The sequence below is a fragment of the Eschscholzia californica genome, unplaced genomic scaffold (genome assembly GCF_041429995.1).
Source record: "Eschscholzia californica isolate CP2 unplaced genomic scaffold, dmEscCali1.0.p SCAF_6, whole genome shotgun sequence".
Taxonomy (NCBI): Eukaryota; Viridiplantae; Streptophyta; class Magnoliopsida; order Ranunculales; family Papaveraceae; genus Eschscholzia; species Eschscholzia californica.
In genome coordinates, this window is record NW_028238483.1 from 37,748,848 (window position 1) to 37,762,814 (window position 13,967).

At 36.0% G+C, this 13,967-nt stretch overlaps 4 protein-coding genes across 6 annotated transcripts; 1 reads left to right on the plus strand and 3 right to left on the minus strand.

The window, feature by feature from the left end:
* Positions 1–22: 22 nt before the first annotated feature.
* Positions 23–3,635, minus strand: LOC147534460 (uncharacterized). Its single transcript, XM_086650883.1, has 8 exons — positions 3,522–3,635; positions 3,348–3,421; positions 3,001–3,230; positions 2,762–2,895; positions 2,194–2,542; positions 1,217–1,426; positions 432–681; positions 23–321 (listed from the first exon to the last, which is right to left on the minus strand). The coding sequence occupies exons 1-8, from the start codon at positions 3,532–3,534 to the stop codon at positions 304–306; spliced, it is 1,278 nt and encodes a 425-aa protein (XP_086507009.1). The 5' UTR covers positions 3,535–3,635; the 3' UTR covers positions 23–303.
* Positions 3,636–4,524: 889 nt separating this feature from the next.
* LOC147534461 (ALG6, ALG8 glycosyltransferase family) lies at positions 4,525–8,534 on the minus strand. 3 transcript variants are annotated; one of them, XR_015228360.1, is made up of 8 exons: positions 7,907–8,534; positions 6,997–7,394; positions 6,722–6,905; positions 6,532–6,639; positions 5,755–5,916; positions 5,608–5,671; positions 5,419–5,497; positions 4,525–5,315 (listed from the first exon to the last, which is right to left on the minus strand). XR_015228360.1 is itself a non-coding variant. In XM_086650884.1 (7 exons), the coding sequence occupies exons 2-7, from the start codon at positions 7,374–7,376 to the stop codon at positions 4,870–4,872; spliced, it is 1,533 nt and encodes a 510-aa protein (XP_086507010.1). In that variant the 5' UTR covers positions 7,377–7,394; positions 7,907–8,534; the 3' UTR covers positions 4,525–4,869. The 3 variants fall into 3 exon arrangements, 2 of the variants coding, with proteins under 2 accessions (XP_086507010.1, XP_086507011.1); XM_086650884.1 differs by having other exon boundaries at positions 5,419–5,671; XM_086650885.1 differs by having other exon boundaries at positions 5,419–5,671; positions 6,997–7,437; positions 7,495–8,110.
* A 657-nt stretch (positions 8,535–9,191) lies between these two features.
* On the plus strand, positions 9,192–11,857 carry LOC147534462 (putative protein S-acyltransferase 14). Its single transcript, XM_086649008.1, has 7 exons — positions 9,192–9,640; positions 9,722–9,923; positions 10,028–10,119; positions 10,807–10,930; positions 11,015–11,100; positions 11,174–11,239; positions 11,353–11,857. The coding sequence occupies exons 1-7, from the start codon at positions 9,431–9,433 to the stop codon at positions 11,476–11,478; spliced, it is 906 nt and encodes a 301-aa protein (XP_086505134.1). The 5' UTR covers positions 9,192–9,430; the 3' UTR covers positions 11,479–11,857.
* A 278-nt stretch (positions 11,858–12,135) lies between these two features.
* On the minus strand, positions 12,136–13,431 carry LOC147534463 (uncharacterized). The gene is made up of 2 exons (XM_086648441.1): positions 13,228–13,431; positions 12,136–12,887 (listed from the first exon to the last, which is right to left on the minus strand). The coding sequence occupies exons 1-2, from the start codon at positions 13,285–13,287 to the stop codon at positions 12,276–12,278; spliced, it is 672 nt and encodes a 223-aa protein (XP_086504567.1). The 5' UTR covers positions 13,288–13,431; the 3' UTR covers positions 12,136–12,275.
* Between the last annotated feature and the right edge of the window lie 536 nt (positions 13,432–13,967).

Genomic DNA, 13,967 nt, shown 5'->3' on the forward strand with positions numbered 1-13,967 from the left:
AACCATATCGATTATCAAGCAGTTTCTGTGTCAAAATCTGATGAATATAATAGATCTTTATAAAGAAGAAGTTTAGTCCTAATAATTTAAGTAATGCAGACAACAAAATCTGATGATGAGCAAATAGATATTATTTATCTGAATGCGTCGACATCTTTCTCCAATTTCCCAAAATTTCCTTTCCTATAAAGCTGCTCTTTGCTCTAGTTCAGGATTCGTGCAGCAAAATAACAAAAATGTGAACAAAATTACCCGTTGGTGTAGTATAATAAGTAACGACCATCAACCCTAACATTACATCTTTCATGACCTCCCCGAGACCTGAAAACCAGTAAAAGCTACTTCAATTGAATGAACTTTGGAGTTTGGATCTGACCATCAAATAGATAAATTGCAGCCATTACCAGATCAAATGAGCTAGATAAATTTACCTTATTTCCACGAGAAGCTCTTTTTCTTTCAGGTTTGCCCATTTTGATCTCCTCACTGAGACCATTGGCAAAGGTCTTCTCTTTTGATTGCTTTACTTTTTCTTTCTTGTCTTCAGTCTTCACTGTCGGCTCTTCTTTTTCTTCCGCATTTGTATTCTTATCACTCTCTTGTGCTTTACTCTTCTTCTTTTTCTTTTTCTTCCCCTCACTATGATTCCCATCGGCAACATTACCAGCATTTTCAGTACTCCTGTTCATAACATACAAATATATCTCCCATTCAGAGCAAGCTACTTTTCTTATACCAATGGAAGTTCTCACTAAACTACATCAAATAAACGAGAGCAACGCCAATGAAGGATAAGGAAAGATCAATAGTTCTCATGAAAGATTAAAATAATAATAACAATAATAAAAAAAGTTGATCCACACGGGGATCCTCTTGGGCCCATCCCTGAGTATTCATACGTTTTGAGTTCCCTTACTAGGCGAGACAAGAGTAATTTGTCTCGCCGAGTAACCTGGTTACTAACTTACTATTGTTCCTTCTCTTGTTTCTTTCAGCGGAAATGAGAAGAGATAAACAGAGATCAGCCAACTGCTCGAGCAGCAACAACAGCAAATCTGGATTTTTCTTTTCAAACAGATAGATTTGGGTCGACTGATCTATATAAATATGTTGTAGATTATTACATATATAAATATGTAAATATAAGGATACCATGGATAAGGACACTCCCGAGTATTTTGACAGACTCAGACATGAAATAAACATCACTTCTTACTTGTCATTGTGCCTTTCCTCCTTGAGTGCATCTTCAACTGGCTCCTGATCCATTTCAACAATCATTTCCACCTTTGGCTTGACTTCATCAGCATCAGACTTTTTCTCCTTAGACTTTTCTTTCTTTTTCTTCTTTTGTTTTACATCACTCTCAAGCTTAACCTCAGTTGGTGTCATAGAACTACCTTTAGACTGTTCAGGTACCTTGCTTCTACAAATAAAATAAGAGCCGTGTTACCACAAATCTAAAACATGAGCTCCATGAAAAAGCAGAAGAGGAGGATAGCTCAATGAGAAGCAGAGACCACCTAGCATTACATTCTATACAGGGCTTAGATCAATCTCTGAACTCACTCATTCAAGGTAGCAATAGCATTTGTTTTTTGTTCTAAGTCGGACCTGAAATCTTACTAGAGCAAATTGACTCCAGTCAGATTTTATAGTGTTCGTTTTTTGTTTGACTCGTCTACAAGGGTCATTCCAGTTGATTTGTAGCTCACAAGAGTCAGACAATTCAAATACAGACGAGTCATACGAGTCTAATTCAGACAATGAAAGAAAACACCACCTAAGAAGAGAAAACCCCAAATACAAAGCCTCCTACAGTTTGGTCACATCACATCTTCGCAAAGCTTTCAATCCTTTGTTCACAACTAAGACTAAGGCATAGGAGCAATCACAAAGGTTTAACTTGCTACCAATTATATGAACATTATGTATACTAGCTTCTCCATGACTTCCTTTCCTTTGTTCACAACTAACTACTAAGAGCAATCACAAGGGTTTAACTTGCTAGCAAAGTTATCATGGGATTTGATGTGTTGTAGTGAATTTCAACGGTTTTATCAAAGACGATGTATGTGCAATAGCAATAGCTCATTTCAGTCTATGGCACTAAATGCTAATACCTATTAACCATAAGCTACAAATTTTACGATTTCTATTTAACCAATGAAAAATTGCTAAGTAATATCTTACTCTTCTGCCTTGTCATCTTGAACAATTATTTCCAATTTCCTTTTTTTGCATGTGTCCTGATCACCATTGTCTTCTACATTCTTCTTGCTTTTCTTAGTTGATTTCTTTTCAGATTTCCCTTGTTCATTGGTCTTAGTAGTATCCTTTTTCTTGGGTATAGAAGAAATGGGCAGACTGTCATCGTCTTCGCTTGCTAAAACCGCGCTACTTGCATTATCGTTGACAACAACTTGCTTTTCATCGTCACTCTCTGAATCACTAATTCTGTACTTCTTCCTAAGACGTTTGCGCCCTCCATTTGCTTTACCGTTCGCAGGTTTCTCATCATCTAGCATCTCCTCAATTTCAACTGAACCAAAAAGCACGAAAAATTTAAAATAGATTATTTCAACAGTTGATTGTTCTAATTTATCTGATGAGGAAGCTCTTCTTGGATTGATTAGAACTTGTATTCTAACTTGAATAAAAATATTCGTGTTAATATGAGAATCATGAATTGATAACTTAAGAAGATAATAACAAAAGTGGGTAGTTAGTTAAGGGTGGTTTCATTAAGGATACCTCATACCTGCACTCTTACGATTCGACGAAGGTGGGAACATTTCAATATCACCATCGTCTATGAAATCAGAATCATAATCTTCCTCAGTATCAAATGACCGATCAGTATCAGTTTGAGCAATATCTTCTCCATAAGACTCGCTTAAAACTAAATTAAGCCAAACAAAATAACATAACACAACAAAGTTCGAAGTAAAAATGTATTAACGAAAAATCTATAAAACTCAGAAATAAATCAAAGGATACGAGTCGTCATCGTGTCCACGGACAGGACTTCCATTGTAGAAACCAGTAAGGTGTACGCTTCGAGGGCCAAGAACTGAAAAAACTACATCTTCTTCTTCCTCAAATTCAAGGGCCAAATGACAAGATTCAGTCTTTTCAGGCAATAAAGCACATAAGAGAACTGGACTTTTATTTCCTATATTACACTGAACTATGCTCTTCTGTGTTTGTGACCCAATACCCAGAGTTGCCTACAATATAAAATCATACTTCCTATCAAAACCCACACTACAAAACATGGAGTATTATATAGGGATAAGTACAGAGAGAGAGAAAGAGAGATTTTTTTTTTAAGTGTTGATATGAACCTGAGAGATGTGAAGTCTTCCTCTCTGCTGATCAAATCGATGAGTGAAAGGTTTTCCAGGTTTTACTTCTGTTCCTGAGAACGAAAAAGAAAATCAGATAACTTTCTTAGAATCAAGAGAAAAAAAGATCAAAACTTTGAGGTAAAGAATGAAATTCAGAACAAACGAACTAACCCCAGAAAGCCATTTCTAGGGCGCAGAAACCTCTCTGTAACAAATAGTAGTTTGAATATATAGTTCTTCCTTCGTTAGAATGACTGGGTCTGGAAAAAATTTGAAACCCCTCTTGCGCGAGAAAACAAGGGTTTATGAATAGGTTTTTAAAGGACTTAATTTGTATTTGGCCCTCATTTTTGTCCAGCATCTCAAAATGGTCCTGTAAAAGGCAGTACTTTTCTGGTTAGTCAACTTAAACGGTTGATTTTTTACCGTTTCTTTCAAGAGTATTTACTCTCCTCTCATTCTTACTTATTTTTGTTGGAAACGAAACGTCGACGGACCGTCTGTCCAGGATCTTCATCTAAAAAAAGAATTATAAAGTATTAACAGTTGATCGAAATACATCACATATCTACAAGGTAAAAGACATATTAAGCAATATAAAAGATTTTCAAGAAAAAAATCAAAAATAAGATAGAAGATATATAGGAACACTTCCTATTGACGATTTTTTACCTTTTTCACTCATATGTCAGATCGTATCAACAACATATACAAATATCTTACCTTTACGGCTATAATTGGGTAGCTTAATAGATAATGTTTTATGTTGAAATAGTGTGTCAGGGAGATTTATGGTAATGTTGTGAGAGACAAAAAGTCTTGAATCTTTTTAGACTAATTCCTCCCAACTATTAATTTGGGAATCCCTCCCAAATCTGCTATTCCCTCCTAAATCTGCCTGCAATTTCAATGGCTAGATCATTGTTCTGGTTTTGGTTATTGTAGATGCAGTGGCTCCGCTAAATATTGTAGAATATCGAAAATTTGTAGCAAACGTATGGAATTGAATCGTTTTTTTTTTCAGATTATTTATTCTTTTTTAAATTGTGAACTCCGTTAAAAGAGTGAACTAAAAGCTGTCATTACACGATCAGACTTCACAGGGTTTTCAGATTCACAAGAGATTAACACAATTGGTAACTAAAACCATGTAGGCTAGAGCAAGACAAAATCATTTTTATAAGTTCCTCGAGTGTATTTATAATTGAGAGTTGATATATCTTAAGCTTCTATTAAATTCGAGAATTATAATCAAAACTGTAATTGGGATTAACCCAACAAGAAAAATAAGTATAATATTTCCCGCAGAAAAGAAGTACAATTTTTCCCGCAGTCTTGTTGGGGAGGTTATTCATCAAATACAGCATAAGAGCGTGAACAACCTTGCTGATCAACCATCCGAAAGGTGTATCTACGTATGAACGAAAGAAGTCAAGAAGAAGAAATCTCGGGCATTGTTCTACAAACACAGAACAAATTGGGCAATCAAAGTCTTGTCGGTGGTAACTCTAGAAGACGGTTATAGAACTTTCTTTGCCTCCTCTGTCCAGTTTGAAGGCTTCAATCTCCATTGCTTCACGTTGGAATAAGCAGCAAGGGAAACGAACTGTGAGCAACTGAGAAGCATGATGAGAGCCTCAAAGAGGAATGGGTATTTCTCTGGAGGCCGAAGAGTTAAGTATATGAGATGGAGTAGGAGAGAGGATATAAGAAGCAGACCCATCAATGATTTTTTCCAGGGACTTGCAGAATGATTATGTTTCAGAGATATTCCTCCACCAGGCGAATAATAAATGAGAAAGAAGAGAATAGATAAAGCAATATATGGTAGGATCAGATGGTCTCGACAGAGTAGAGGGAACATTGAGAGTAATCCGAAGTACGTCAACCACCCGAACAGAAGAGGTTCTTCTAGAGCCAAAAGGCTTGCAGGTAGAAGAGGCAACAAAATAGACTTCTCATGAACTGTTCATTTAATCGACAAAAAAATTAAAAAGTATCATTCACAAAGGTTAGGTTTTCTTCCACAAAGCAAGTGAGATGAAAACTTATAGATACACAGACATACCTTGAAACGAGAATAGGTAGAATGAAAACGAACTGTTCAGTAATGCGTAGAGGAAACCATGATCACTTGGAGCTTTTATCTGATGAATCATGGAAGGTAGAATAGATATCAAGGTTGCAGTTAAGCTGAAAAGCTTAAGTATATGTGTACTGAATAATCGTTTCCATTTTATAAGGACAGAAGTGGTACACCAAAAATTAGCCACATAGTCTTCGTATATTCCTCGTTCAAAAGGAGCTAACCGGGATAACACCTATACAATGAAGAAATTCACTACATTATTAAATTTATGTGAAAAGAGAAGAAAAATGAGGAATTTTATCACTTGGAGCTTACCTCTTTAACAGCGTCCACTGAATATAAATATGGCGACCAGATAAGAATAAAAGTTCCCAAGACCACCAGCCCTAGTTTTAAGACCTGGAGAAGTGGATTTCGACGCCGAAGGCATTTTCCCAATAGATGGCTGAAAAATGCAGGCGCGAAATAGGCACTCATCTGCAAGTAAATCCCAAAATCAACATATAAAAGTGAAATCACTGGAAGAAGTAAATCATAAACAAAAAGCTACAGTAATGCAGTAATGCAAGAGAATGTACTTGTGACCTAGCTACATGTTGCCTTCGTTCGTATATCTAATATCCATCTAAAACTCGTGTATCAGAGAGAAATAGATGTCAACATCCTCAAACAACTAGAAACAAATTCAATCTCTAATAAAGGCATGGAATGAGAAAACATAAGGGATGCTGCTCCATACTAAAACTCCATTATGCAGATACGAATGTCACATGTCTAAGAACTCTAAAGAAGTAGCTATAATTCCATGATAACAAAATTTCTTAAATGTTACTATCTTGTGAATGTGTGACTACCATTTTAGCATTTTAGTTGAACTCGTAGGCTTTCGAAGTAAGATTCACACTATAGAGAGCCATTAATCAAACAAACAGTCAAAAACTTCATTTAGAATTTTAAACTACTCAACTAATTAAAATTTTAGCTTCGCTTGCATTTCTACCAAAGTTTCTGACCACCCTTTCTTCTGTGCCAGGGTTTCGATAGGAAGATACCTCTGTTGAATTGTTGCAGTAGCAGTTTTAGAACTCAAACCTGTTTGTGATTGAGAGCGAGACTAAACAAGAAGCAAGCTACCAACTCATGCTTAAAGAAAATCGCAGCAACTGCTCCAACTGTAAAGCCCAAGCTGATGCAGTTGTACTACAAAGGAACTTAATTAAAACGTTATTTTTCTTCAGAAAAAAAAAATAAAAAGAATTTTAAACAAATATTGTGAATCTACCTGAAAGTGACCATGATCAATTAGGATAAAACACGGACAGAGTAAGATCACAGCAAGGTGCCATGACATGTCTTGTTGCTTGCTTTTGCCACGACTAGCATAGTACGCAATGACAAAGTAGATGACAGCAGGGAAGAAGATGAGGGCATCTGACGATAAAACCGTCCATCTCATAAGAAATTTTCTGCAGAAAAAGTTGAAAGGGTGCCATTTGTTTTTTTATAACTTCAATGGTGGAGAGAGGAAAAGCCTATGTTCTTATAGTTACTACTCACCCAAATGAAGTTTCATGTCCCCTCGACGTAAAGAGGGCAACAGATTCAGGATGGAAGTAATGCATAAATAGGCCATGGATATAACTCTGGTAAGCAGTCAGAGGAGGATAATCAAGTCCCCAATAGCTGAGATCATTAGAAGAGCTATTTCGGTACCAATTCTTAGCAGGAGTGTTAAGGGTGATTTCCATCCAATGCCTTTGTGCCTCATAATCTCCATATTTTGGGGCATCACCAGCCCCTGAATAAGGATGCAATGACACTATAGCCCGAACCAATAAAGCAAATATCACAATGCACAAGAACGAAGAAGTTATAGTCCCATTACATGCCTCACCATCAAGCTCTTTCATCGTCTTTCTACCCTTTTGCTTCTCCATTTTTCGTCCTTCACTAACCTGTTAGAAACATAAAATCTAATAAGCAACTTGACACTAATCTCTAGCAAGGAACTAAATTTAGAAATATTTGGGTCGACAGAAATATTTCCATGCCTGCCGAAAAATTTGAGTCAAAATGACCGAAATATTTTCATTTCCATGAGCACGGAAACTTCATTTCTTGATCTCTAGTAGAATTCCCAGCAGGATTCACACTTCACAGTAGAAATCCTATAGCTAATCCAAGGACTTTCATGGTTTTGGGTAAGGCCATGATTCCAGTACTATCAATTGTTGTGGTGAGATTAGAATTGCACAAAATACCCCAGACCCATTGTTAACCTAATTGAGGATAAAAAGAAGATCTTCATCTTCCTCATGACAATGCTTGTGATTTAGGAATTTCAGTATGATGGTGATACTCAGTAAAAGGGACATTATTGTTAATAATAATTTCAGTATGATGAAGAAATTTTTCTTTCAATTACCCGATCTAACAAGAGAAATCAATAGACAAGGCAAGAACTTACTCAAGTTTCCTCTATTTTTTTTCGATTCTTGGTCTGAGTAAATCTATATAAGAATTCTCACTAGAGTGCTTTGATCCACCATCAACCTTCTCTTTCCAATTCTGCGTCCTCTTTGAAAGAACAGTTGATTCTGCTCTAGAGATTGAGAGCAACAAGTGAGAGAGAGAGAGAGAGAGTTTGTGGGAGATTTGAGAATGAGGGTGCGACTATAGGCGCCCCTTCAAATTGCTCTTAGGCCTCCCCCCTCTCTTAAGTCTTATCGGCTTACCAATCGGGGCAGTTCGAGAAAATTCGCATTGGGCCTAATTCTTGTCGGAGTCGAACAACACGGATTAATTCGCTCTTAGCCTCGGACTGTTCAATTCGAAGCGCACGGAAAATGCAAAGAGAGGAGTGGGATAAGAGCGAAAGGATAGAGCGCCTTTCGAGGCCATCCGACTTTATAGTTTGTGCAAGGGTTGTACTTTTCTTTCTTTTTCCTCTATCCCAATCTATTACTTAGCTTCATGGCCCTCTCTCTCTCTCCCTCTCCATGGCCCTCTCTCTCTCTCCCTGCTTCTAGCTAGTTTGGAGTAACTTCTTCTGGTACAAAGAGAAAGTAAGAGAATCAAGACAACAAGATAATGATAAAAGTGACGAGGAAATAGGGTACCATTTATAATGTTTAAACAACAAGATTGCTTCTAACTAAACAAAAGGCAGCAAGCATGATTCTATGAGAAACTAAATGACATTAAATTAATGAAATATTTTCATTTAATGTCAATGGATTATGTTTTCACCTCTATAAAGATTCGTGTTGCATTAAGAAGATTTAGTTGTGTAAGACAGATTGACTTGAATCTATCGTGTAACTGCGTAAGTCGATACAATATACCTAACACGCAATTTCTTCCATACAGATTTGGCTCATTTTGTTCATTTGCTTCTTATGACTATAATATAGAAGATATCATTTAACACCCAATTAAAATTAATTTAATAGTATCATGTATGAATGGAAATAAAAGTAAAAAAAATAACTTATTATTTTCTATTAATTATAGATTGTGTTCAAACATACTATTTCTTCAAATATAGTTTTCCACTCCTAAGATCACCATTAAGTAATAGGAACTTTTGATTTTTGTATTAGTATGTACACACCTAACCCTTGCTAGTTTTCCATTATAGCATTACTTTGAAACATAGTCATGGAATTAAGGGACTTTTTTGAAATTATTTTGGTTGTTCAAAATGCAGTATTGTAGTTCAATAGAAAGGTTGGGTCAAAATTCACTTCTTTGAAATTAAGGGACTTTTTCATAAACCAACAAAACTTAAGGCCAGTAATTTTATACTGGGAGTTCATAGCAAATAAAATAATTTGATAAAATAGGGATTTAAATATTATTTTTCTTTTTATCTTGCTTTTCTCTCTACGATTCAACAAACCTCTCCTGGCATCCAAGACGACCAACAATGAAGAACAAACCCTAGATTTTAGAGAGAGAGAGAGAGGAAGTAATTTTGTTGTATAATATTATGTACCGATCAGGTCCTAAAATGGCTTGGAACGTATTCAAATTTTGTACGATCCTTCGTGGTTTAGGTTCCGTCATGATTCTTCTAGTTCTTGGTGTAATTGGTGTTACCTATTACTCTCTTGTTCTTACCAATTACGCTCCTATTCTTTTCGCCGGAGGTCTTGATTCAATTTCTGCTTTTGCAATTTTACTTCTCTTTCATTGCCTGGTAAGCTCAATCATTTTGCCCTAATCTGTTTGAATGTGTTAAATTGATTGTTGAATTATGATTTTTTTATGGTTTTTGTAGCTGGTGATGTTATTATGGAGCTATTTCTCCGTCGTTTTAACCGATCCAGGTGGTGTTCCACCTGATTGGAGACCATTAATGGATGAAGAAGGTGGAGATGCTGATGAGCCATTAACAGGGTCAACAGGATTTGTTAGTGAGGTTCGGCATTGCCGAAAGTGTAACCAGCTGAAACCCCCTCGTTGCCATCACTGTTCAGTTTGTGAGTTCTTCAATTTTAAGCTTTTCTTTGAACTGAATCAATTTTGTTCCTGTTGATTTTGGGAAGAATTTTTTTAGGGTTTAAACAATTTATATTGATTTTAGGTGGAAGATGTGTATTAAAAATGGATCATCATTGTGTGTGGGTGGTCAACTGCGTTGGTGCTCGAAATTACAAGTTCTTTCTTCTTTTCTTGGTAATGTTCTTTCTCATTTTTAGTTGATTGATTCCAATCTATATCAAGGTTTTGTTTATTTTGAGTTTTCTCTTTTTGGGTTATATTACAATTTTTAGTGGATATAGCTAGGAATTAATATATATGCCGAACTCACTAGATACTCTATCTCCCGTTGCGAACTATGAAAAGGATTCCCCTAAATAAGATAATGAATTGAAGAGATAACTTAGTAAAATAATTTACCAAATAGGTATACCCTTGTTGTACTGCACATTTACATGGTGTATATTTCATATCCGCACTCGTTCTGTGTATTTGAAAAGATACGCGTTCTAAGTAACATTGAACGAACTACCCGAATAAGGAATTGAATCAGAGACTATTTAAACTACAGATACCTAAGTAAACTGAGTCCTCATAACAAAACTTAGAAACACTACGTCACTATCAATAAGCTTGGAGTCATGGGATAATGTGCTATTGAAGATTGTATTGGTGATATTTGCCTATGCACGTCTTTAGTAGTAAAAAACTGTTGCATATTTTGTGAATTTTTGATAATTTTCTTTTGCTTAATTTTCCTCACGTCAAACTGGTCTCTGGATGTGAGGAGTGACAACACATAGTTCATGTGCTCTATGAAACGTTCAATAGCAGACAATGGAAATTTTTTGATAATTTTCTTTTGCTTAATTGGTGGTGCAGTTTTACACATTTCTGGAGACAACTCTTGTTGCTTTGTCGTTGTTACCTAATTTTATGGCTTTCTTTGGTGATGGAGAGATCTCTGGCACACCAGGAACCCTAGCTACTACCTTTCTTGCGTTTGGTATGGACTAAATATCGAGCTCGGCATTTTTCATAGTTATTTGTTAACAACTTAATTCATGACTAATTTCCACTGCCCATCCAGTATTGAACTTGGCATTCGCATTGAGCGTTATGGGGTTTCTTATCATGCACATATCCTTGGTTCTCGGTAATACCACCACTATTGAGGTAATAAGGTCTTTAGTCTTGCTTAGTTTTGTTTGTTTTTCATTTAGTGATGTTTCATTTGTTATATTATTAGGCATATGAGAAGAAGACAACCCCAAAATGGCGTTACGACCTTGGTCGCAAAAAGAACTTTGAACAGGTAGGTTGCTTTTTTAACTACAAATAATCCCTTCATATTGATAACCGAATGTCAACGAAGATTTAGCCACACAAAAATTTGAAAGCTTAATCAGATGCTTGCGTGGGTATCAGGTGTTTGGGTCAGACGTGAGATATTGGTTCATCCCAGCATACACAGAAGAGGATCTGCGAAAAATGCCAGTTCTTCAAGGTTTTGAATATCCATCTAGACCTGAGCTGGATAGTCAGGAGTTCTAATAGAAAACTATAGCCTTTTCCAGATATCCCCGGAGCTCAAACCAAAGATACAGCAGAAACTATTGCTTCAGTTTGCCCACTGATTGTGAATTTAGATCTCACATCTCTGTTGTTGTCGAAGACCATTCAAAAGCTTCATCATTGTGCAAGTTTGAAGTTGTTTGAGCCTCATCTCGTACGTAGGAAGCAGGAACTGCGCCAGTAGATGCATGGTTTTACGACTTTTTCGTGTGTTTGGTTTTGAATGGGTGTATTTTATTTGTGGGGAGACATAGTTTAAGTTGCATACTAACTTCTTGTGTGAAGGAAGGGCTTACAACCCTGTTATAATATATTTAGTGTCAAATCAAATTAACTGAAACTATTGATTTACTCAAAATTCCATTATCATCATGTTTGAATTGATATCCATTTCCCAGATACCTTCTTACCCACTACAAGCAAACATTGTTAGCTTATGATCACATTCAACTACCAATCTTCTCTCTGTCTAATTGAATTTCATGTCAAGATAAATGTCTGAATTATCTCGAGTTTGCTTTCAAAATATTTGTTTTTGACTGATTCGTCTAAATGGTTGATTCGAGTTGATTTTGGTCTCATTTAAGTTGGACAATTCAGATTATCAAAAATTACGTTCTAATAAAAAGTCATAAATGATAATTATATATGGATTTGCTTCACTAACAAGTAGTTCCAATCATTTTTTTTCAGCCCTATATTAAGTTTACAATAATGAAATATCATGAAACACAAAACAGTTCGACTAGTTTAATGACATTAATCCAAAAATTATTTCATCTTCTAATGACAAACTCCTCCCCTGAATCTCTATCAATATGTCTGATCCAACGACTCGTTTTCCTGCCCGAACTCAACTTTCCACCACCGTCACCACCACAATTGGCTGTTGTTGTTGCTACATGTGCAATCTCAAGTCCTTTCCCTACCGGAAGATTAACATTTCGAACAAGACGTACATCATTAAGAACATTCCTCCATCTAAATCCAGACGGACTTCTTGAACTAACATTTTTACAAACTAAAACTGCGCCTCTATGGCTCAATTTAGCAAACCGTAATACATTTATAAAGTCTATACGCCGGCAATCTGCAACTAAGAAATCTATGCCTACCAATTCATTCATCACTTCTTCTGCTTCACCCACAATAATTTCTACAGCATTTATACCTACACTTTTCATGGCTTCACTATACTCAAATCTTGACCGTTCATCTTGTACAATGCAGACGTGTCTTCCACATGCGTAACGACTAGCTATATAAAGACCAATACTTGTTGAAATTACACCACCTTTACACCATGTCTCTACTATTAATTTTGGGTTCCAACCACCTGCCATGGCTGATACTAGTTCTGCTTCACTTGATTCTTCAAATATTTGGCACTGCATACAAAATTGAATTCAAGGTTAGGATGTGTTTTGTAAGTAGAAGGGATTGGGGATATTGTGAATGATCCTACCTCACTAATTGGAGGTTGAGATTCACATCCCTTGTTACTAAAAAATAGCCCATTTAAAGCTTTCCATTTTGTGGCATGGTCAAACAGAACGACCGGGATGCCTCTAATCATTGGCTTTGCCCAACCGATAGTACCCCACCGGTAATATGAATATCGAACGGGTCAAGAGAGGGAGAGATGGTTTGAAGCCTTTCGAATGGCAGAAGATTAAACAAAAAAGAAAAATTAACATGGGTAGTTGAAAAACTTAGAAGATTACTTACAGATTGAACGGTTTCAATATAAGCTTTTGAAGCAGTTTCAGGACACCAAACCAGTTTCATCTCTTCTTTCCTCTGATAGTTGATGTTTCTTCTTCCTGATAATATTTCTTCCTTCTTTTCTTTCTTGTTATTTATTGTTATTTAAGAGTCCCAGTGTTTTCTATTTTCAGTGGGCTTTTCTTGTTTCCCAAAGCAGAGAAGAATTGTCCGGGAAATATCTGTTTTTGGTTGCTTTATAATGGGAAGAAAATTAGAAAGAGATAACAAAGACCAAAATCCAAAACCCAAACTCCTTTTCACATTGGCCACCTAAATCTCACGTGTCGTATAGATGACAGAAAACTTCATCTATTCTTTCTATATTTTCTTTTTTGATGCAACTTGATCTTTTTTTTTTTGTTGAACTTGTTGAAACAGTTCAAAAAAAAAAAAGAACTTGTTGCAACTTGATCTATTCTTTCACTATTACATACTACTATATAGTGCTATAGAAAATAGATTTTGAGTTAATCCTCAAATTGACCCCTAATTTATAATCAACTCTACGCTTGACCCTTTAACTTTCGTCAAGTATGGGCTTAGCCCCATTTTTGCACTGGTGTTGTTGTTTCTCTTCTTTAAATCCTCTCTCCTACCCTCCTTTTGTCATCTTCTTCTTCTTCTCTTATATGTATTTTAATGTTAGTACCCTCTGATCTTCATCTTCTATATCCTCTCATTCTCGACCTTTTTGTCGACTC